General features: G+C 41.4%; 1 protein-coding gene across 1 annotated transcript in view; it reads left to right on the forward strand.

Moving 5' to 3' along the window:
- The first annotated feature begins 499 nt into the window (after positions 1-499).
- The window catches only part of KPNA3 (karyopherin subunit alpha 3), a 47850-nt gene continuing 24694 nt past the window's right edge, over positions 500-23655 (forward strand). Inside the window, exons 1-2 of the mRNA XM_059493270.1 lie at positions 500-676; positions 20537-20581. Of these exons, the coding sequence (XP_059349253.1) occupies positions 599-676; positions 20537-20581 (123 nt within the window). The 5' untranslated portion in view covers positions 500-598. The remainder of the gene's footprint in view (positions 677-20536; positions 20582-23655) is intronic.

A 23655-nucleotide genomic window follows, 5' to 3' on the forward strand; every position in this document is an offset into this window, starting at 1 on the left:
CACACTGGAACAGTTTGCCCAGAGAGGAGACTGTGGAGTCTCCTTTACTGGAGATATCGAGAACCATTTGGACACAATCCTGTGCCATGTGCTGTTTGAGCAGGGAGATCGGACCAGATGTCCCACTGTAGTCCGTTCCAACCGGACCTGTTCTGCGGTTCTGCCTGCCCAGCACCGTCAGGCCCTCGGTTCGCCCGGAGCGCCCGGCGTCGAGCCGGCCCCGCGCGGCCGGACCGCCGCTCCACGTGCGGAGCCGCCGCCCGCCCGCACTACACTCCCCAGAATGCCCCGCGAGACGGGGGCGGGACCGGGGTGGTGAGGGAGCGGGACCAGAGCCGCGAGGCCGCGCCGCGATTGGGCGGCGTTCGCCCGCCCTCCGCGTCACGTGCGCTCGCGCCGCCCGCTCCCCGCCCCCCCCACCCCTCTCCCAGTCACTCAGCAACGGCGCGCGCGCGCGGCAGCGGCCCCCCCTTCCCCCTCCCCGCCCGTTTCCCCCCCGCGCGCTCGTCACGGAGCGCGTCCCGCTTCCCTCCGCCCCTCGCGCGAGCCGCCGCCGGGAGCCGCCGGAGCCGCCTCGCAGGAGCCGCCGGGAGCCGCCATGGCCGAGAACGCCGCCGCCACCGGCCTGGAGAGCCACCGCATCAAGAGCTTCAAGAACAAGGGCCGCGACGCGGAGGTGCGTGTGGGGCCGGCGGGGCCCCGGCCGGGCCCGGCCTCCGTCGGCGGCCGCCAGAGGAGGGGCCGGGCCGGGCCGGGCTGGGCCGCGCTCGCGGCGGGAGGAGGCGGCGGGGGAACGCCTGAGGGGGGTTTTTTCTTCGCCGTCATACGGGCGGGCGCGGCCGGCGGGGGGCGGAGGCGGCGGCGGGGGAAGGGTTGGCGCGGCCGGGCCGCCCGCGGGCCCCTCCGCCCGGCTCGCCGGGGCCCGGGCAGGGCCGGCGGGATGCGGCACCTTCTCCTCCCGCGGCGCTCCCCGCTCCCGGCCCGGCGGCCTCCCCGTCTCGCCGCCTTCCCCGTGCCCGGGGCTCGGATGGGGCCTCGGACAATGGTGCCGGCCGCCTTTGTGCCGCCCCCCGAGGCGGTGGCGGCCCTTCCGCCGGGGCTCGGGGCTGCCCTGCCCTCGGCCCGCCGTGCCGCTGCCGCTCTCGGGGGCCTGTGCTGGTGCCGGGGACCGCTCCCACGCTCCGGTGAGCCTGGTTACGGTGTGCTGTGCTGGCCCGTTTTGTTCCTTGTGCTACCGTGTATCAACCCCTCTTTTCAATTTTTATATCTTATTTTCAAATGCTGGTAGGCACATCAGTAATGGCTTGCTGGGCGTCTGCGTCTAAATGGGGAAGGAGTGCGGTGCTCGGTAAGGCTGATGGGGTAATAGTTTTCTCCCCCGAATTTGAGAGGTTCAGGGTTATTGGGAGCTTATTCCCTAGAGATGTTCCAGAGGTCTTCGAATCAGCGTGTCATTTTCGGACACATCTTCAGCTCTACTCGCAATTGAAAGAGGAAATCCCAAATCTCATGTTTAAGTTTCTGTAATAGGAAAGGAAGGGGGAGGGAGCTCTGAAATCAGGCTAGGATTGAAATCGGCTTAGGATTCGCTAGAGTGAAAACCTAAATATGTGTCAGATTACTTTGACTTCACCTGAGGGTGTTTTCCATGCTTCTGTCGATTTTATCACTTAACTTTTGTAATCGGTAGACTGGAATTTTAGTCCTCTGAAAGCACATTTTGTATTTTAGGAGAATTCACACTTCTACTGCTATTGTTTGCATGGAGACAATTTTATGCAGGTCAGGCTTAGCAGCAGCAGTGTCTTTAAGATGACATTCACAGTGTAAAGTAATCTTTATTTTTTATTTAAGTCTGCAACAGTGAATCTTTCTTACAGAAAATCTTGCTTGTGAAGAGTATGATAAATTCAACACTTATGGCTAACATTAGTAAATGTTAGAAAGTAACTAAAAATTGCCCATCCTTCTGTTTAGCAGTTGCTTCTCAGGGTGAGGAGGGGGCGTGGTGCATTTCTTTTTCCCCTTCTCATCCAGTGAGGCTCTCCCTGCTGCTCCTCATTCATTTTGTCCTTGTCTCATCTCTCCGTATTGGTTACCGGCTTTGTTGCTGCTTTCTCAGTCACTGGCCTGAATCCATCAGAGCTCTAAACAGGGAAAGGTTAGGTATGTTCGTGCCTGGTGTGAACTGATCTGTCATCCATGCTTGCTTATATTATAGCATGCCCAAGACTGGGGGAATTGAATGTCTGCCTCCATGGGGAGGAAGGAGGGGATGGACTGCCTTCTGCCAGACCAGCTAAGGTGGCTTAGCTCTCATTTCCCCCTGAAGGGGAAGCAATTATTTTGGAGTAGTGTATTTGCTCTTTTGGAGAAGCATATCCCTAGGGTTGGCTTCCAGTGTGCTGAGTGATTCCCTTTCTGTGGCCGAGCCTAGGAGTGGTGCAGAGCTCCAGTAACGCAGTTAAAGCTGTCGTATCTGCTTTTGAAAAGGGTTCAAATCTAGGTAACATATTTCTTTTGCACTAACAAATAGATAAAATGCAGAGGTATTTTAAAGTCACATACCCATGGAGAGATGCTAAAATGAAATATAGGTTCATTTAAAGGACTTTTAAAGATTGGAAATGTTTCAGTGTCTTTCCAAACAGCTTAATTTGTATTAAATATCTTAGATTTTCTACTAAACCTCCTTTTTGACTCTTTTCTGATCCGGGTATTTAAAAGTTCATGTTAGAAATACCCTTCTGGAGTAAACTTTATCTAACTTAAGCCTCTAAAAGTAAAACAATGTTGATTAAGTTTAGAGTGGAGAATGAATGAGCACAGCAGAGCTACATAATTGCCATTAGTTACTGTGCCTCTCTTGAGGAGCTGGTACACAGACTGACCTGCTGATTGCACAGATTGTCTCTGCGTAGTGAAAGTTATTGGCTCTTCACAAAGTGTTTGTTTTCTAAATCAAATATACCTAATTCCCAACTGTCAGCCATTAAATACACTTGGTTTGCTCCCTGTACTGCAGTAAAGGGTTTGACATAGAGAACCTGCCTCCAATTTTCTGTGCTCAGCTTTTGAAATCAGGAGGCATCAGTGCTTTCATTGGCATTGATTGACACTGCCTCATTTTGTCAAACTCCACCAAAGAGAAATGAAGTATTTAGAATGATGGCATAATAAATCATGGTCTGATCTCTAGATTATATCCTCTGGATAACTTAAAATATTCAAAGCTGTACAGTCTCAGCATCAGTTTGAAAACAGTGGCACTTGAGTCACCTTCTGCCTGGAAGCAGTCATTGCCTTTGAACACAGCAGGCTTGAACACATTCTTTAATAATCTTCCTTTGACTGCTATTAAATACTTGAGAGTTACTATTGATCCCCTCTGGGTACAGACTCTTCTGGCAGACCAAAATACTTACTCCTTTAATTTGTACTTAACTCATATTTTATTACTGGGTTTGCTGGGACATATAATTGTCTTTGCTTTTTCTTAATGCAACTTTAAGGGAAACAAAAGATAAATAAGTACTTTTGGATTTCGCTCTGCACCCCATGCAGCTTCTCATTGTGAATTTCTAAGAGCAGAGGAACAGATGTGTTGAGCAGAAATCAAAGTTCTGAATCTTTGACCTGTACAGGTTCATTCTCCTTCTTCTAGTTTCAAGTTTGGGTGGAAGTTCCATACCTCTTTGTTGTCTTCCTCATTTAGGGAGGTAAAGTTGTTGATACTGAACTGGAATTTTGATTTTGAGGTATTAATATTAAAAAAAATATTTAGTCCTCAGAAAGGATAATAGCAGTATCAAATGCCACAATTTAAGTGTTCTTCACTTAATAGGAGTTTTTGTTCTTTCTTTAATTAGTGAGATTTTTCTATTTTTATAGGTACTGGCCTGTGATTAGCAGCAGACAAAGTTAACCTCAGCATGCAGAGCTGATCAGTAAGGAGCCAAGACTCTCATGGCTACAGCTGCCAGTTCTCTCCTCACTGAATTCTGTGTTCTCCTGAGATGTGAAAGAGGTTTTTGAATTGTTACACATAAAATGAGAAGACTTTCCTGTGTTGATTATGGACATGAGTCTTAAGTCTCCGTGATGTTTTTTTTCCCTAAATATCCAGCACTAATTATTCCAGTACAGTTGAGGCTTCACAGGACAAAATTAAACAGTTGCAATCACTTAATTTGTGACACTCATTGTAACTGTGTTTATTTGTTTATATTGATATCTAAGCTAGCCTAGCTTTTAGAAAACCTAATTTGAACCTTCTGATTTTTGCGGTTCTTCAGCTTCATTCTTTGCTTAGTAACATCCTTCCTAACATTATTTACTCCTTCAATGTTTTGGATTAGAACTCTTGCTTATTCTTTATTACAGCAGCAGGCACCCATTTGTTGACTCACAGTTCTGATGTTTAAGGTGGTGGATCAAACAATCAGCCCATTTCTTTCTGTCAGGATTAGTCAGCATCCCTGACTAAAACTGAGAAACAGTCTTGGTGAGCAGAGGTGTTATAATTTGTAGGGCTGTCTGCATGATTTGCTGGTGTTTTTTGTGTGTGATATAATGAGATTGTGTGGTCATGAAATAAGCAAAGTGCATACTAAATTGAAAACTCTAAATGCTCTCATTTAAAAGAAAGCCAAGGAGTGAAAGAAACCCAAAACCTAGAAGGGAGTTGTTGTCTTATAAACTGAATAACTTTATGTAAAAACACTTCAATGACTGGGATTAAAATTTCCTTTTTGTGTACTCGTCATACCCCTAGTCGTAAGTCAAAAGAAGGCAAGTCCTAGATCTTCTGTTGGTTAGGCTGTAGGGTTATCCTTCTGAGATTTGCTGAGGGCCATTTACCAGAAGGAAATGTAGCCACTGTGTCATCTTTCACCTGCTCCTGCTCTATTTGATTTTTAGTTTCTGAAGTGCTGGTCACTGATGTATTTTTCCCAGTTACAGGCAGTTGTGTGATCTTTAAGTCTGGATCACCTTTGGGATCAGGAACTTTGAAGGATACATTTTTATTCTGTGCCTTCAGCATTTTCACTCCAAATGAGGCAGAGGAAGCAAGTGGCCTTAGCCCAGATCTCCATCATCAGCTCTGGCAGATTCAGTGTATTTACTGTTCCTGCATTGCTAACAGTGAGGATCTAGTTTTTGAGGATGCTTGAATTCAGCCCCATTTTTCTATCATGCTGCCATCAATTTTTTGTGAGCACAGGAATGTTGTTCTGGGGAGGCCAGATCAGTGCAGTCTCTGGGCATCAGGGAAAGGTACAGCCTGGCTTAAAGCCCTGCTCCTGTCAGGTGTCAAAGGCTTTTTGCAGTGGAGGCTCCGTACCTGCACAGTGCTAGGAATAGTGCACATGCTGCTGCCAGCTCATTTCTGAGCGCTGTTCTGTGCACTAAGGAGAGTTTTCGCTGGCTCCCTGTATTCCCCTCCAAGGCTTAATGAAACAAGCAAGTGTTGTAGCAGTTGTAGAAGTCCTGTTACTCCCAGCTACTTTGTACCAATGCAGTTTCTCTCAAAATTTCACAGTACGGATTGGTCAGCTCTCTGCATTTCATTTGGACACAGGAAAGGACACCAGAAGGGAGTAGGGATTTAACAGCTGGCTTAGGTGGGTTTAAGGTACTGTGGGCCTGCTGTAAGGTTCACTGGCTTGTTGAGTCTCAGTAGGTAAAGTGAAAACAGGTGTCAGGTAACTTCCTGTTGGGAAAGGTAACTTCCTGTTGGGAACTAGATGTAATACATGATCCAGTACTCTCATGCAGAGTTTTTTAGCTCCAGCTGCTTCTTTATTACCCTTTAAACCCAATATATATACTCTTGGGAGAGCAAAAGTGTACATGTTTGTACCTTGGAAAGAATTACATGGGTAGGAAGTAAGGTACGGATGTGGGAAGCCTCTTTGGTTGCTATTGCTGCAGAACTTTCCAAGCTTTAGTCTGCAAGTAAATAGTTCAACACTGTGAAATGTTCGTGACTCTTGGCAGAAAGCAACCACCTGATAAGTCCATTTAGATGTACTGTGTAGTGTTTTCTATGAGGTTCAAAATCAGTTGAATCCATGGCATTTTAAAAGATTTAAATACACACATACATTAGGAAATTGTTGTTTATTTCCAAAATACCTGTGGAGAATGCAATTTGGAGATGGTGTCTTGTGATGAACATAATCTTCATAAGCTGATTGGGATCTGTGCTTGCTGTATTGAGGCCCAATTATTGCTGTTTGCTGTTGTGATACACCAAGCCTCTGGTAATCTTCCGGTAATTACAGAATTTGTTTTTCTTCATTCTTGTGTATTTCTAACACTATAGCAGTGCCACTGGTATCTCTAGAGCTTCTTTTATGAAAGGATTGATTTTTAATTTGTAGAATATTAGTCTGGTCACAGCTGGTAGCAGAGTAACAGTCAGACTAGTTTTAAAGGGCTCTTTAACTATTTTTTACATAAGTTCTTTGAGGCCTTTGTAATTGTACTGTTCCAGCGCATATCTAATCAGGATGTTTTGTCCTTTAAAACAGCGTTATGTGAAAAGACAGCAATTAGGAAGATACAGCAGCTGCAAGTAACTGATCAGATTTGTATTTGTTGTGGGATTAGAAGTGGAATGAGGCATCTAATTTATAACAGGCTAGAGGAGGCAATGAACTAGTAGATAACGGGTTAGTCATCAAGTAGTAAAGACAAATTATCAACTGACCTGATTTGAAAAAGAAATCCAAAACCTGTATATTTTCCAGTAATAGAGTCTGTCAGTTGTTTCCAAAATACCTGCTGTAGGAAACTCTGCTACTGAATTGATGTTCCTGCTTACTAACATAGTAGCAGAAACTGGGCTTTGTATTCCATTTCACAGAATTTCATGTAGGTAGTCAAAAGCACTGGTATCTTCCAAAAAGTTATTCCTGCATCAGAACTGTCTGTGCCTTGGAGTGAATGAGTTGCAAAGCTCTTCATGTTTCTTTAATTTTCTGCTCCCTTAGCTTCCTGAGCCAGCCCTTCACATCTGGAGACCAGTGGTGGCTCAAAGAGGTCAGTGTGAAGGGGAGAAGGTATATCTTGTCTAGTGGTATTTAACTGTTGGATTGTTATCCCTTCACAATCTGGTTAACACCATTAAATCTGCTGGGGAGGCTCCTTGGCTCACCTGACACTTGTCTCCCTTCTCAGGCTAAGCAAATGTTGCAGTCAGCTTTGAACTTGATTTTGTGTGTATTTAAAAGTACAGCAAGTACAAAATAGGAATATATAATGTACTAGTTTCTGCAGAACAGGAGACAAATTTGTATCTTCTTCATTCAAACACCTGTTACTGAATTACTCATTTCCCTCATACTCTGTCATGTCTCATCAGCTGAGGACCTCTTCTTGAGCATTTTTAACCTTTGTTATTGTCAGATTCAGTAACAGGTGGACTTTGGAGGTGGTGATAGAGTAAGTGATCCTCAAAATCCGCTTGGGAAAACAGCTTCCTTTCAAGTCTTGTAAGCCTTGATGGAGAAGTGTTTTATTGAGTGTTCCAGCCCCAGTGCAGACTTGCTGGTGTGGAACACAGAGCTCATCTGTGTGAGGAGACGGTGGTCAGTCACCTAGGGTGCTAATGTGGTGTGTGCCCAGGCTTTCAGAGGTGCAGTTGGGGATTCCTGACCAGGTACCATGTCAGATTTCAGCTTTGCAGCTCCTGGAGTGCCAGTCCTTGCCTTTTCTTAGTCAGCTACAGTGTAAGTCAGAAGGTTGATGAAATTCTGCAGAGAGTTGTTGTGTCCTGCTTAGGTAACTGAAGTCACCACTCACCAGCAGATACTCTTTGCATGCAGATTTTTAGCATCAGGGCCTCTCACTTCTCATGCACATGTAATGTTAGGTGCAAAGTCAGTGGTAGTGATTTCTCTGCAATAAAAATCTGACTTTCAGCCAGATACAGGAGGCTTTCCACATCAGGAGAGGGTCCTGAAATGAGAGCCCTGCTGCAATTCATCAGGATCCTGTTTGCCAGGTGAGCAAGAAGAATCTGTGGTGTTCATAGCACTGATCAAACAGCACTGAGGAGCAACCTTCCAGACAAGAAGAGGCATTAAAGGAGCACTGACATGTGCAATCAGTGTGATAGCATCTTTTCTTTAAGTGGAAGGATGTGTAAACTGGAATTTTAAGAAACTGAAGGAATCCTCAAGGAGAGCAGTATGATACCCAAAATGTTCAAGTAATGTAAGCACACGGATTCTCTTTCTGTTACATTAAAAACTGAGGTAGAAGCATCTAGAATTTAGGATACTGAAATGATTAAATCAAAAGGGCAGCTGACAAGGTTCATAAGACTGTGAGATGTTGCTAGAGTGCATTTTCTGGTTCCTAATGCTCCATCTTCTTCCTGCGTTGTCAGCTGGGTTTGTTGTTTTCTCTTGCATTTGAGCAGAATGATCTCTTCATAGATTTAATTAGGCAGCTAGCACATGTTTAATCTTTTTTTTTTTTGCCTTTTGATTATATCTTTCAAAAAAACAGCAAAGAAAATCTGATTTCATTTGGGCCATGTAATAGTATACCAAAAAAGTCTGCTGTGGTTGAATATAGCCTAGCTCTCTAGGGACTTGATTTATTGTTTTTTTTTTCATGGCACCCTGTGAATGTATGCAAATTGTAATTATTTTCTCATTTTATAGATGGAATAACAAAATTTTTTTCCCCAGTTCACAGGGAAGTGTTTGTAAATCTATAATGGATTCATAGAATGATCATTCCAGGTACTTTGGTATTACAGTTGAAGACTGTTTACGTATTTGAAAAGGGAGTGTCTTTATTCAAACACAGATTGCACAAGAAGGTATCTGGCTGTATTTAGCCTTGTATGTTTTCTTTATTTTTCTTCTTGCTAAGGGAAACTAGTATAAATATTTGGCACGCTTAAGAATCTCTGGTCTTCTGGTGTTTGCCCCAGAAATCTGTGAAGCCTTTCTGACCAAACACTTAATTTCGTAATGAATTTCTTAAAAGTGGTTATCTACAATTTCTACAATCTACAATATAAGTTTTTACATTTGAAAGTATTTAAATCTTTATGTTGATCTGAAGATCATAATTTTAGTCAGTTGTTTGCACCTAGTTACCATGAAAGATCCTAATTTGGCTTTGCTGCTTTGATGTCCTGTACACCAGTGAATATGGTATTTTGTCTATGAAATATGACATTAGGTGGTAGGTTTGATTTCTGGTAACATCTGTTAGTAAAAAAATGAAAGTGTACCTGAGTTGGTTTTCTAGACTCTTCTTCAGACTCTTCTGGGCTGTGGAATGGGAAAGGGCTTCCTTGTCTTTTGTGGATGCAGTCAGGTTTTTCTGCCTGACTAGACAGGTCTGCTGCTTTCCCTGCTCGAAAGGGATGGGAGGGATGCTTGCTTAGAAACTTTAGGAGAGGATAGAAGAGGTGTCATGTCTTAGGCAAGACCAAGGAGTGGTGGAGGTATTTAATTTGTTCTCCCTCAAGGCGGGGTTAAGCTTCTCTTTCCAGGAAACTCTAAAGCTTTTTCTATCCTGCTCATGCAATTTAGTGAAATAACTAATTGCCTTTTTAGAAGCTTGTGTACTGGCAAAAGCAGATTCCTGTAACATAAAAGTACTGAATCTCAAATCCTTGGATTTGCTTGTACCTATTTAATGTGTCAAGAAGCCTTTATCTTTTAACTTTCAAAAGAAGTATGAATAGGAATCACTTATAATTAGACTATCTTGGTTTCCACTCTTCTTGGTGTTTATTTGGTGTATAGAGTATTCAGATAAGGCAGAGCTGGCATCTTTGTGAAATTCAGTATGCCCTTCTCTGTCCAAAAGAGATGAGAGGAGAAGAAAAACTCGATGCAGGTGTCCATCAGTTTCTTTTGGCTGCAGCATAAATGACCAAACACTGCAGTTAAGTTTTTCAAGGTAGACCTTGTGTCAAAATGGAGATGGCAAGTGACAGCATTGCCACTACTTTTTGTGACATTCTGTGGAGAGGTTCCTTGCTCACTTAGGACCACCAGTCAAAAGTAGTACTTGGAATTAGTTGGTCATCCTTGCTGCCTATCTGTTGGTTTGTGCAGACCAGCTGTTGCACATTGGTGACTTTATCTGGGGATGCTGTTGAATTACCTGGAAACTTGATTTTGCGTTCAGGTAGAGCCCAAATGGGTGCGTTCCGGTCTTTGGTCTGGTGTCAGTAAGTGTGATTAACAGTGTTAAGATCTACATACATCTGAATGGAAGTCCTGTAAAACTTTTGACAGGATATAATGTCCTTGATTCACACAACTGTAGTAACTGGAAATGGACTAGATTTTGTATTCCTTCCTTGAGTTGTGATGTTGAATAGAGAATTCCAGCTCTTTTATTCTATATCAAACCAGGAGATAACATGTTCACCGTATTCCAGTATTGGTGCAATTTGTGTTGAATGCAGCCAACTTGCTTCTAGTCCAGTCTCCTGAGGGTTGTTTGATAGTTTGTACTTGTAAAGTGGATGATTGGTATATGGGAATGAAAACAGGAATGCTCATTTCTCGCTTCTTTGCTGGTAGTAGCTCAGTATGAAGGTTGAACAGTTGCAGAGAGGATATCAGGACCTTGAAAAATATCCTTACAAAAGAGCTGGTAATAAATAAACACAGCAATTGCTTTTCTGCTAAGATCTTTTGGAGCAGTAGAAGCAGACAATGTGGATGGGCAGCTCTGTCTGCTTCCACAGGGCTTTCAGGTGGGTCAGCATCATGAGCAATAATAATTGGAGGTTTGTGGCTTTCAATATTGGCATGAGAATCTGCCTTCAGTGAGGCATTACCCTCCACTAAGTAAAAGAGTTATAGTAGATCTCTCATTCATCCAGTTTGCTGAGGCTAGCCATGTTCAGATACCTGAATTATCTTGCCACAGACTAGTTAACAGAAGGCAGCTGGGCTTAATTTCAGGGGCCCCAAATTGGGGATTTAAAAAAAAAGTGTGGCATCTCCAGCTGCAAAAGAACTAGTTTGCTTTTAGTGGCCTTTATTAACCCTGAGGAATATAGGTCCCAGACAAATCATGGCATAAGATAAGTAAGATAAGACGAGTGGCATAAACACTGCACTCTGCTCTTTATGTACCTAGTACTGTGTTAAATGCTACAAGCCAAAAGGAAGATTTAAAATATTATGGTCCTGCAGCACACAGGGAATCTCAATTAAGTTTTAATACCTTCTGCAAAATAATAGAATGTTTACCTAAAAGAAGAGCAAATACCTTTTAGATCAAATAGTAATCAAACGAAATAAAACTGTCTTGGAGTATCAGATCAAGGTACAGACACATTTTAAGTTTGTTTGGCTGCTTTGTACTGTGGAATCCATGCCCCCTGCCTGCATTTTTAACTGGGTCAGCATAATTTATGTGGAGTTATGATAACAAAGCCAGAAGTGAAGTTGTTCTAACTCTGTAGTCTATACAACTGGGAAAAATTCCCTTTTTTTTTTTTTTTTTTTTTTCTTGGAAGGACAATTTGGAACTTTATATAGGAGCACTTGGTAATTAACTAAGTTTCAAAATTAGGCTTGGGGAGGAAGTCTGCCTGGAACATACACTGGTTAGGGGAGAAAAGATGGGTAATAGTCCATGATGCTGGTGAGTAAGGGAATAAACCTAGCTAGAAGGGTTAATTTGGACTAAACATTTGGTTTACTTGGTGTGAAGGTCAAATCTTTTTGTGTGTCCAAAAGAACAAGATGGGATTGGTGTACAGAGCATCATTGTTTTTAATTCCTCCAATTGTGATTAAGTAGTTGCATTCAGATTGTCATGATGCTATCCCAGAATTCTTCTCTCCTGTATTGTGAGATACTTGCAATTCTTGCAGTAAGGGATATATATACACTTTGAAGGTGTGAACAGGTAGAACAGCAGTGTCACCTCCTGTCAGTGTTCTTAGTCTTTGTTTTTATCTGAAGCCAGCTGTTCTCAGAACAAGTAGAATATCATCAGTTTAAGCCTCAACTTTGCATGTACAAATTTACAAATTATATGTCTGTGCAAATTGAGAATATTTAGCGTCCGATGTTAACCAAAGATAGGCAGCTGTCAGTCTTAATCATCTCATCCATTGTATGCAAACAAGCATTTTGATGGGCTTTTTTCCTGCCCCAAATCAGCCTGGCTCCTGAGGCTTGTGCATTTTCACGTGCATTGCAGTATTTTGTACTTTTGAAGAGGTGTCAGGGAAGGAATAGGGAAAAAAGGCCAATAAAGCAATTTCTGGGGAAGATGGGTGTTTACTTCATCTATACAAACATCACCTTTTATTGTTTTGCACACACACCTATGTTGTGAAATATAAAAATTGTACTCAAGGATATGCTCACATGCAAGAGGGAAGGCATTAGTTACATCCAGTCCAGCTGTTGGAATTGGGCCAGATTTGTCTTTCAGTTAGGGAGGTGGAAGTAGTCTAGAACTGACTTGCAAATGCTAAGCTGGTTGGGCTCACTGTATGTTTTATCAAGCTGCTTTACTAACCCAGCTATGTGTTCAGGGTAGCTCTTTCCTCTAAGCATGTGACTTCTGATTTTCTGAGACCTGTTTCTGTAATGTTGAGAGACAAAAGCAGAAATAAAGAATTTAATGATGTTTGTAGATTGAGAGAAATTGGAATTGGTCAGTGAATTTGTTGTCTCAATTTAATAGCTGAATTTTCAAAAGAATTAAATGCACATCTTAATAAAGTTCCCGGAAACATAACTTGTGTATCCAGAGGATAGCCAAAGCTGACATTGAGGTGTGGTGTTCATCTTGATGCCTTGTGAGGCTACCCAAAACAGAGGCTAGACAGTGTTAAAGGAATAAAGTAGGAATTTATTAAAAGGTCCTCAAAGGATCAACCTTGGGCAGTGCTAGAGCCTGGCTGTGGCTCCACCCAAGGTGGACACTGTGCCACAAATTTTCACACTTTTACAAGTTTTGGTCCATTTATATATTGGGGTTAACTGTCCAGTTACAGCTTCAGGTTATGCAGTCCCATCCTCCCAGACTGCTCTCCTCAGTTCTCTGTTGTTTACACTTTTTGGGCCTGAAGCTACAACGGTGTCCTTGCTTCTCAGGCTGGATAAAGGATTGTTTTGTCTAACTAAACTGTGAAGAGAACTTGCTAACACTTTAACACTTTATATGAAGTTCAGAGTTATGTCCTACTGCAGTACAGAACATGAAAAATATGAAAGCTAAAACTTAAGGCATGAGTCTTGTCAAGGGGGTGCTGGCTTTCCCACTGCCATGGGCTAGCTGGAGGCTGGCCCGCAGGAGAGTGGGGGTAGGCAGCTAGCTGGCAGTATTGACGTGCTGCCTGGGTAAAAACATCTGCTTCCTCCCTCTTAATTTCTGATGGCTTGTGGACTTGCTTGCTGAAGTTGTAATGGAAGTGGTCTAAATGTGTTGATTTAAAGTTGACACTGTTGAGGTATCCCACTTAATTCCCACTTAATGAGGTGGATGCTCAGGATGAGCACCAACTGAGCTCCCTATGTTGTTGTTACAATGGTAGATAGATTTTTAGTTGTAGATGCTGGTTATGCGTTAATCTTCCTTCTGACACAATTGGTATAGCTAAAAGTAGTTAAAATTATTAGAATTCATACCACTTACTGTTGTAGCATTTGATTGTCTTTTTCTGTGCAGCAAATCTACATTATTAAGCACTCTGTACATGAAACTTAATTTTTAATTTTGTTTAAGGGTTCTATATCCCAGTGTACAGCTAGTCAGGAGGTCAGGTCGTTACATTTCATTTTGTATCACCCACTTATTTAAATAGTTTTGGTTTGCTGATTTCTGCTGTAACTGGGGATGAAGTAATCTTACCAAGTGTCCAGAATTCTCTGACTCCAGAAGTGATATACTTAAGGGACTTCAAAATGTTTATAGTCATTTAAGATTGATTTTTAGATATGGAGTAGAAACTTAAAATTAACTGAAACCCTAAGACTCATTTTCATGTTTAATTGTGCATGAGATTTAGCTGCTTAAAGTAGTAACATTGTTTTAAAACATTGTGTCATAAATGGATGACTACTCTGTCTGCTTTGTCTGAGGTGTGATTTTTATCCTTTTGGATTAGCTTGATTTTTTTTTTACCCTGCAACCTTGTATAACTATAGTAAGGTTTGGGTTGTTGTCCCATTGCCTCCCCTGCTCCAGTACACCACTTTATGTATTTGCTACAGAGGAGTTGGAAAAATGTTATCTTGTTCTCATGTACAAGTACAGGTGATTGGTTTTGGGGTTCCTTGAAATTTATTTTCTTTTTTAGTCTACAGAAGCTCTATGGGTTGCCTTTTCAAGTAGTTTAATGTATTTTTATTATAACTGCATAACTATTATGCAGTTAAATAGTTTTTATGTTAAACAAAGGCTCGAAAAGCTTGTTGGACTTACCTCCATAGAATCTCAGCATTATTCAACACTTGAAAGTAGTCCTTTTTTTCCAGAAAGGTCTGCGTGGCTCGTGGTAAGGCACCAAGTGGCAGTGTGACAGGAGTGGTATTGGCTCTTTAACATGTGATGAGCACGTACATCCTGCGCTCTCTCATATGCGGTTTCACAAATGGTAATTGTGCAGTGTGTATGGTTTGGTAAAAGGCTTCCAAATATTTGAAAAATAATTCTTTGCATTGCTGGTGGTACAGCTTATGCTGATAAATCAGAATTTCAGAGGCCATTGATTTTTGATACCAAGAGTTCGATGCAGTTTTGTGTTCTGTCATAAAACAAGTATCAACTGAAAAATAAGGAAGACATTTCTCTTCGCCTCAGGTGGCTGAAACTGAACTTTTGAGTTTCTTGTCATCTTGTTGAGAGAGATGCCACCCTTGTTGAGAGATCTGAAACATTGATCTGATGAGTACAGCTGTATTCTGTGTTCCTTCTGCCCGTTGAGTGTGTCAAAGGCAGTTTTACAAGGACCGTGGCATTCTTTTCCTCTTTTTTTTCCCTCAAGGTCTAGTGTCTCTTAAATCTCTTGTCTTTTGTCAGCTTAGCGTTTCTGTGTTTTATATCACAGTGAAACAAAGTTCCCTTGCAGCCCTTAACACAGCAACCCTAATGTGTGCAGTGATTTTCTTCTTTGGCATATGAAATTAATTTCAGATTTGAGGGAACTAGGAATTATTTTTCCTTCAGGTGGAAGGTGGTAAGGAGTGATTCTTCATAGGTAACTGTCTGACTTTGTAAGAACATTCAGAGTAGAAGTGAAACACTGATTTATCCAACAACATCTAGCAGATCTTTTGGGGTTTTAATGCTTTATTTTATAAAATAACAAAATGCTGAGGAATTTGAAATTAGAAATACTGCTTGACATTTACTTTGACTTGAAACGAGACTTAGAGTACTTGGTGCATTACTGTGATCATGTCAGCCTGTCAAACATACTGGTAAATAATTGTTCCTTACATATGGTGAACTGGGGAGAAGAAATTTCTTGTTACAAAAGCCTTATGAACTGAAGTCTGCCTTGAGTCATGTATAACAATTGGGATGTGATGTTGTAGCACAGCTTGATAAGTGCTGTGTTCTTGTTTCTTACTGCTGACTGGCAGTTACTCGTTTTTACTGTTTGCACGCAGTGCATGGTGCATTAATGCCTTGTGTTTAGGGTGTCCTCATGGTTCAGATGCTGCAGCTGTCATCATTTTGTGATTTGTAGGATTTTGCCTGTGCCATATTTTCCCTGTCTGAGATTTGGAGACTTGTTTTTTTATCCAGTGAAACAGTTCAGCCTTAGCTTGGGGGTTAGTGTTGAGATGTGCTGTTTCAGTGTTCCATGAAGTTACTTGTTTGAGCACATTATGTTGAGATGTGATCACAGTCAGAAGCTGTGGATGTCAAACCCTGGTTTAGATCCATTGGTAACCTCTTGCTAGGCTTCAACTGGTGTGGTATCTATAAACTTCAGCAGATGTCCTCCCAGCCTGGAACCTGGGAATGAATCCTGGGTTAGGTTGCAGAATAATTTCATCTCTTCTCTTTGTCTTATCTGACATGTATTAGCTGGGGAAAATGTTTAGCCTTCCCACTAGGGTATCAATCCCTTGTAAATACCTCTCAGTCCCCTACATGCTGGGTCTTGCAGGTTGTGTAAAAGCATGTTATTCTGCTTACAGTGGTAATGATTCCTAGAAGGGAGACTAGCAGTGGTACTTAAGACTGCTTCTTTTATATGCTATTGCATTATAATATGTGTGTCTCTTCTGAGGCTGTAGGAAGGTGCTGATGACCTGCTGTATTTCTAAAATGGTTCATCTGAAACACAAGCTTTAAATACTTTCAAGAAATGGCAAATCAGGACAAAAATTTATCTGAATCATTTAGGTCTGTTTTTTGGGGAGTAAAATCTGGGCTTTGTCAATCTTCCTGTCCTATCCTGTCCCACTCTCCTCACCTCACCCTACCAGATAAGATTGGAAATTGTGCCTTTTGGTCTGAAAGTTTTAAAGTAAAACTTCCAAAAGTCCAGCAAGAGTATGCAGAATATGGTGCTATATGTGTACCTGCATTTCTTGTAGTTGGATGAAGCTGAAATATATTTTAGGTCTTTCAAGGCAAAGATGACTAGATTGTGGACATTCAGAGTCTTACCTTAGAGCAGTCTGTCACTAGTGTATCAGCACCAATGGTAAAGAGGAGAAAATCAAGCTGGGCAACAGTCTGGAGAAATCCCCAGTAAGAAGCATGAACAGAGTTAGGTAATCAAGCCAATGTGAAGTGCATTCATGTGTTTTTCATGTCTGTGATTGCCACAATTGGCAAGTACTGGAATCTATGGGATTAAACACATTGATATGCAGTGGTCATGTCATGTGTCAGGGACACAAAGTGTTGGGTTAGAAGTAGTGTCAGCAGACCTCAAGCAAGGAGCACTGATCATGATCCAGCCATGGCAACCAAGTTTAACTGCCAGAATGCACCACAGGCTCTTTGGGAACTTCAGTCCCATGTGCTTGTAGGAAGCCTCTAGCCCCAGTGTTGTATCACTGATTCTTGGTGATCTTGATGACCCTGACAAATGGACTTTTTTAAAGATGCTGTGCCATCAGGAGAGCCCTGGGAGCACTAAGACTGGGAGCCCTTAGTTTAGTGGGGGGCACTAAACTGTTAAGTACCAGTCATTGGTTCCAGCTGGTATCCCAGTTATCAACCTGTACTGCCTTTAAAAGGAGGAAGGTGAAAAGTACCAGAGCTGCTTTAAAGAGAAAACACTCATAGTAGGTTTAAAATGAAATACAAAAGAACACCTAAAAGGATGAAACCCAGGTAATATGGAGATTGCCTAAAGAATATTAGAGCTCAAAAAATCTGTGGTACTGGACAACAAAAATGTCTTCAGAGGTGATAGCTTTTTTTATGAATCTTTCTAAAGAGTGGTAGCTCTCTAAATGAGGAAAAGATGGGAGATTTTTGTACATGGAATGTGAAAACTGTGTGTAATGGAGTAGTGAAATATTTTGAAGATCAATTTGATAAAAAAGAAGAAAGAGTAAAAAAATATTGAGACAGATTTGTAATAGGGTAGGATCAGACAGGATGAAGTAATGGAAGCATGAAACAAAGATAAAACCCTAATGGAAAATCTGAGTGAGTGATTTGCCCTTAGAAAGAAGTTTGGAGTCTTCCCAATTGAGACTTTATAGCTGACTCTTGAGTAACTGTCTTTAGTCAAAATATTGTTAGAGAAGGTTTTAGAGTAAATTGATGAAATGAGTAGTTATGTCTTGCCTGGGACTGCCCTGTATTTGGGTTTTTTCTAAACCAGAAATATCAAACTGCTGAACTGCTGAGCACAGCATATAGTGTTCCTTAAATCTGCCCTGCTTCCCGAAGAGTGGTAGGTGATAAATGTTATCGTTGTCTTCTAAAGAACTTCAGATTTAGTCTCTCTCTTTCTCTGTTCAGTATAAGTGTTCTAGAGTATTCTTGCATAGATAAACGAGTAAATTGTAGGTAGGGAGCAAATCTAAAAGTAAATTATGCCTTGCATCAGTTAAATCACTGAGACTTCAAATTTGGCATGTGCAATATTGGAGTTTGGAGAGGAAAATTCTAGTGGACATTTGAGTTGAGTGATTATGGTAGGTTACACCTCAAACTCAAAATTTAAGATGAGTAGGAATGAAAGGTGAGATTTGAGGGGAAGGTGGGATGGTGTTGCTAGTGAAAAGTTCAGTAAAGAGTTTTGGTGTTTGGAACACAGAATGATCAAGAAAAGGAGACTTTACAGCATTGTTTTGTTACATTTTTTATTGAAATGCAGAGTTACAGAATCATGGAATGACGTGAGTGGAAAGGAGCCTTGGAGATCCAGTTCCAATCCTCCTGCCATGGGCAAGAATACCTTCCGCAAGACCAGCTTGTTCAAAGCCTCATCCCTCTTGGTCTTGAACAATTCCAGGGTTGGAACATTCACAACTTTTCTGGGAAGCCTGTGCCACTGCCTTACCCACCTCACAGTAAAGAATTTGTCCTAATGTCTAGTCTAAACCTGCCCTCTTTCAGTTGAAAGCCATTCCCCCTTGTCCTATCACTCCATGCTCTGGTAAAAAGTCCCTTTCCAGCTCTCTTGTATCCCCCTTTAGTACTGAGAGGCAGCTGTCATGGGGAAGAAGTGTTGAAAAACTTCAGGCTGTGTGGTGTTCTTAAATTTGACACAGTTATTAAGATTATTCAAATATAAAGTTCTAATAAAACAAGAAATTTGAATGACTGGTCTTGCTGGTTGCATATGATGACTTCTTGGGTTCTTTGTTCAGACAAAGCCCTCCCATTCCCCAGCTATCCAGTCCCTATCATACTGAGCTGTTGCAGCAGGCTCAGATGGTTACAAGTGTCAAATGGTTTACCAAAATGATGAGAGGGGGAAATAACATGCAGTTCTGGTGGATGCTGTAGTGCTGGTGTCCTCTGACAGTGATGAGGACTTATTTTGTTTAAAGTAGTGGAGTTCAACCCTGTAGATGTAAAAGGAGCATTATGTCCATGTTTACATGAGTGAGCTGGTTAATCAAGTAGTCGGGAGGAAGACAAGCCTTTCTTATTCTCAAGTGAACCCAAGGTAATGAATTTCATGGAGAATTTCATGAATTTTATAATGGAGACGAGACAGCTTCAGGGAGACCTCATTGCAGCCTTCCAGTACTTTACAAAAAGGAGGGAGAGAGGGTGTTTATATGGGCAGGTAGCAAGAGGACAAAGGACAGTGTTTTTAAATTGAAAGAGGGTAGGTTTAGATTAGATGTCAGGAAGATTCTTTACTGAGAGGGTGGTGAGGCACAGGTTGTCCAAAGAAGTTGCCCCATCCCTGGCAGTGATCAAGGCAGGCTGGATGGGGCAACCTGGTCTAGTGAGCAGCACCCCTGCCCATGGCACTGCTGTGCAAACTGGCTGAGAGCAGTGAAGCCATTGTAGTTCTGTCCTGCATATATTCATGGTGTGAAATCCGCTCATTTTTTCTATCTGTGTTTCATCTTTAGCACGTTTGGTGTTTTCTTAGGTGGCTGATGGGGAGTGCTGGTGTTTACTGTTCGTTGCTGGTCTTCACTGGTAACTTTTTTTGCTCAGGGAGTTATTTGCCCTAACTCAAAAGGAACATGATAGTGGCAGTGAAGGTCAGTAGGATAGGACATAGGAAATATTTTAAAAGGCTAATTTTAGTGAGTGTGGGTGATCTTGCTGGACTGCCAGCAGTCATCCAGTCCTGTTCTCCTTTGAATTGCATTCTGATGGTACATGTTTTTTCCACTGATAGTTGAATGAACCTAAGGAGATTGCCTTCAGTAGGCTAAAATACGTGTTCAGTGTTCTGGCCTCTCTTATCTGAGAGGTGCAGCAGCATTGTCGGGAATGTGTTCGGAGTGTGCAGTATCTTTAAGGAGCTGAGATGCTTGTGGGCTGGTTTTCCTTTGTAGTGTTTCAGCTGCAGATCCTAAGGAGACTCAGTACCACTGTACTACTTTGTTTCCTTTTTCTGCAAGCCTGATGGGTCTTGTTGCATAGAGCTCAGTCATGATTGATTTTGGCCAGAGAACTGGTATAGGTTATGTGTTTAGGTTGTGAATGTGATTATATGGGAATATGAGATTGTCTGATATGAGAATATGAGAACCTGGATTTACTAGTGCTTATGGTCTGCACATGTAAACACCTGGAGAGTCATTTCAGTGAAAACACCTGGAGAATCATTCTAGTGAAAACTCCATGGGGAAGTTGATATTTTGTACCTTTGGGATACTTCTTGAGGTAAAAGCTATCTGTAAGGTGTATGATTAAAAAAAAGAGAACAAATCAAACAAACAAAAAAAACCCAAGTGAAGCAAAACATCACAAAAACCATGTGCATCCTCCTAGAAAAGATTGAGTTATAAATTATGCACAGTTTTCCATGTCTTTTGATGAATAACTGCATTTTTTAACCTAGAAACAGCTGATTCCAAACTGGATACGACTTTCTTGACATACTTTTTTTTTTTTAAAACAGACTATGAGAAGACACAGAAATGAAGTTACAATTGAATTGCGGAAGGTGAGTCTGCTTTTCTTTATCAACTATGTTGCTTTGCTAAAAGTGCTCTGGTGTCTTAAATAAATATTTTTCCATAAGCTTTGCTTTATAGCCCCAAACTTATGCAGAAAAGGTGTAAATTTGGTAAATACTAACTGTGGATTCTAATTTATTTTTCTTCTCCAATTTGTGAAGCTCAGTACAACAGAACAGTACTGCTTTACTCCAATGTATTGCTTGGAAATAATCCATATTCAGTTTCTGTACCAGTTATTATAGTGGAGCTCTCAGCTGTTCAAATGTTTAAAATCTCTGAATGGGAAAAGGGAGAGTTTTAGCATTTAGAAAGTGAGGTTGTTAATTTATCTTGTTTTCTGAAAATTATTGCTTCCATGCTGTAAAGGGAGTTAATTTGGGGGTCAGATTTTGGCTGTATTGGGTAAATGTCAGTATGGCTGGGAAAATCATGAATATGAGAGCTGATCTAGTTTACTGCTCTGCCTAATTAGAGCATTCGTTGCACCCTCATCTTTCATAACTCTGGCTTTCCTGCCTTTCTCAGCACCTCAGAGAGAAAGGGTAAGCTTTTATTTGCTTTTGGGTACCTTCAGTGTATTTGAGGACTTCATACTGGCCCCTTTACCTTTATCCTGTTGAGACAGATTCAGTTCTTCACCCTTTTCTTGAACACTCTCTTTCCTAGATTTGACTTGTTGCTGCTTCATAGATCCAAATTGCCCGAATTTTTCTGGAAGTGTGGAAATCTGAAAGGATGGAGGCTGCAGCTGAGTTTTAAATGGCATAGTGAAAACCAGTTCCTGATACTATTTTCCTCTTTATACTAAGTATGTTGTTGACATACACAGCACACAGGCACACAGTCTGTGTATGCTTTGTACACTTCTGAGAGTACCACAAAGTAAATATAGTTATTTTGTTTGCGCAGTTGAATAAATGCAGATTTTTTTTTTTTTTTTTTTACAATTGACTTCTGTCTCCTGAATTACATCTGCTTTTTCCAGGCTTTCCCATTCTGTTCCCCAGTATGCTTCTAGGCTTCTCCAACTTGGTATAACCTGTATTTTCTATTAGTTTCATTAATGACCTGATAAGTATTTGGTTTTAATATTCTCAATATAGCCCAAACTCCTTTTGGTCTCCCATTTGATGCTTATCTCCAGTTTGCCAGTTGAATCCTTGACAGTTTGAGTAGTGCTTGCTTAGAAGTGCACACTCATCAAATTCTTATTTTTTCATTATTTGCAAACTGAGAAGACAAAATCCTTGCTAAAATCAAAGTGAAGGGTTTGTAAATAGAAACTATGTTGATGGAAATTAGCTTGACTTTTGAGAAATTTTGTCTGCACTTAGCACCTAATTATGTAGGAGCAACCAAAAAAATCTTGTAATAGTATTTTCCTGGGATCCTTCTGTTCCTCTTGGAAAAAGGGACTTTGTTTTTTCAGCTCTTACAGAAAAACTTCTCTATCTCATTACAATATAAACTATAAACGTTTTTAAGATTCATCCTGAGACTATAATAATTAGTCAAAGAAATCTAATTTGACCCAGAAGACTGGAAAATGATCAGCAGTGGAAGTTTATGGTGACATGTTAGAGGCCTTATTTCTTCAGAGATGGTGTAAAATTTGCTGTGTAACTGTGAAATCTACACTGGGAAAAGTCATTCATTGCACTTGGGCAGCCTGTGCCTGCTAGCAAAGCAAACCTGTAAAAGATGGCTTAACTAATAGAGCATATCCTTATACATCTTGCTAAATTGAGATGGAATGTGAGCCTTCCTGTGCAATCTTGGAAGAGAACTTTGCAGTGCAAAGTGAGAGTTTTAGTTTAAAATTAATTTTTATAATTGGTTTTTGTAACAGGTCACAATTTCAAGGCCAGTTTATTACAGAAGCGTGGTGGGGAGCAAGTCAGACACTTAAGGGCAAGATATTATCCTGTGTGGAAGGAATCCAGCATGTGCTAGTAGTATGTGAGTGAAAATGAGGAGGAAGCCTGTGAGCTGCCAGTGACTTCTCACTGAAACCTGCACATGCAAAGATCAGTTACACATTTAGAGGAGAAGCCTGAGCACTAGATGTAGGTCAGACTGTAAATCAAGAGTGAGCAGCAGCTGCAGCACTCTTAAATGCAGGAATTGGTGTTCTTGAGTTTTGGTTAAACATCTTCACTGCAGAGACCAGAAAAAAATCTGCTTTAATAATAAATTCAGTGCGTGTCAACTCAGCTGGTGCTAGTGGGCAACTGGTTTACAGTTGGAACTCTGTGGCAGATGAGATTCTGTGCATTGCTTCTGGTACAGAATTGAGACTGAAATGTTAAGGGATATGTTTTATCCAGTTCCAGCAGTGGAAAGGATAAGTTCTAATATCATTGCTTCAGTCTTTACAGTTCACACTGCTGCTCTAGCATGAGTATGCCAAAATCAGGAGAATTTTGGCATGACCTTAGTAATCCACTGGTGCCTCTTCAAAGGAAAGGGATGTGTTCTCTTCATCCCAGCTACCCAGATGCTGTATGTACACCTGGCTTTGAGGAAAAGAGGCAAATTGAGTGTGTTCTTGCTCTGTACAGTTGAAGCACTACACAGTCATGGGTTTGTCTTTTGAATCAATGTGGATATAAATATTAAATGAATGGATCTGATGAAATTGCTCACATCTCTGTTTAGTAAGATGGAATAAATAAAAAATCATGGCTTTGAACAGTAGTAAACAATTTCTGCATGCATCAGTGTGAGGTGTTTATTCTCTTGAAATTACAGACATCAAGGTGCATTTGCAACACAGTCTGTGTTTCAAGAATATATTATCTCTATTCACTGTCTTCACACCACAGCTCTTACTCTGGAAGAAACTATTTTTTCCCCTGCTTTTTATTTCTCAATCACTTATTATTTGTTTAGGAATTTAATTGACAAAGATTAGCAAAGCCATCTGACATGAAAAGGTAGCAGTAGTCTGGCAGATTCCAAGTTGAGGCATGGGTTGGCATCATGAGCCAGTCAGATGACACTCCCCAGGGTCAGATGCCCTTTTACTGATTCCATATTGGCTTGGTGTTCTATGCAT

The sequence above is a fragment of the Ammospiza nelsoni genome, chromosome 2 (genome assembly GCF_027579445.1).
Source record: "Ammospiza nelsoni isolate bAmmNel1 chromosome 2, bAmmNel1.pri, whole genome shotgun sequence".
Lineage (NCBI taxonomy): Eukaryota > Metazoa > Chordata > Aves > Passeriformes > Passerellidae > Ammospiza > Ammospiza nelsoni.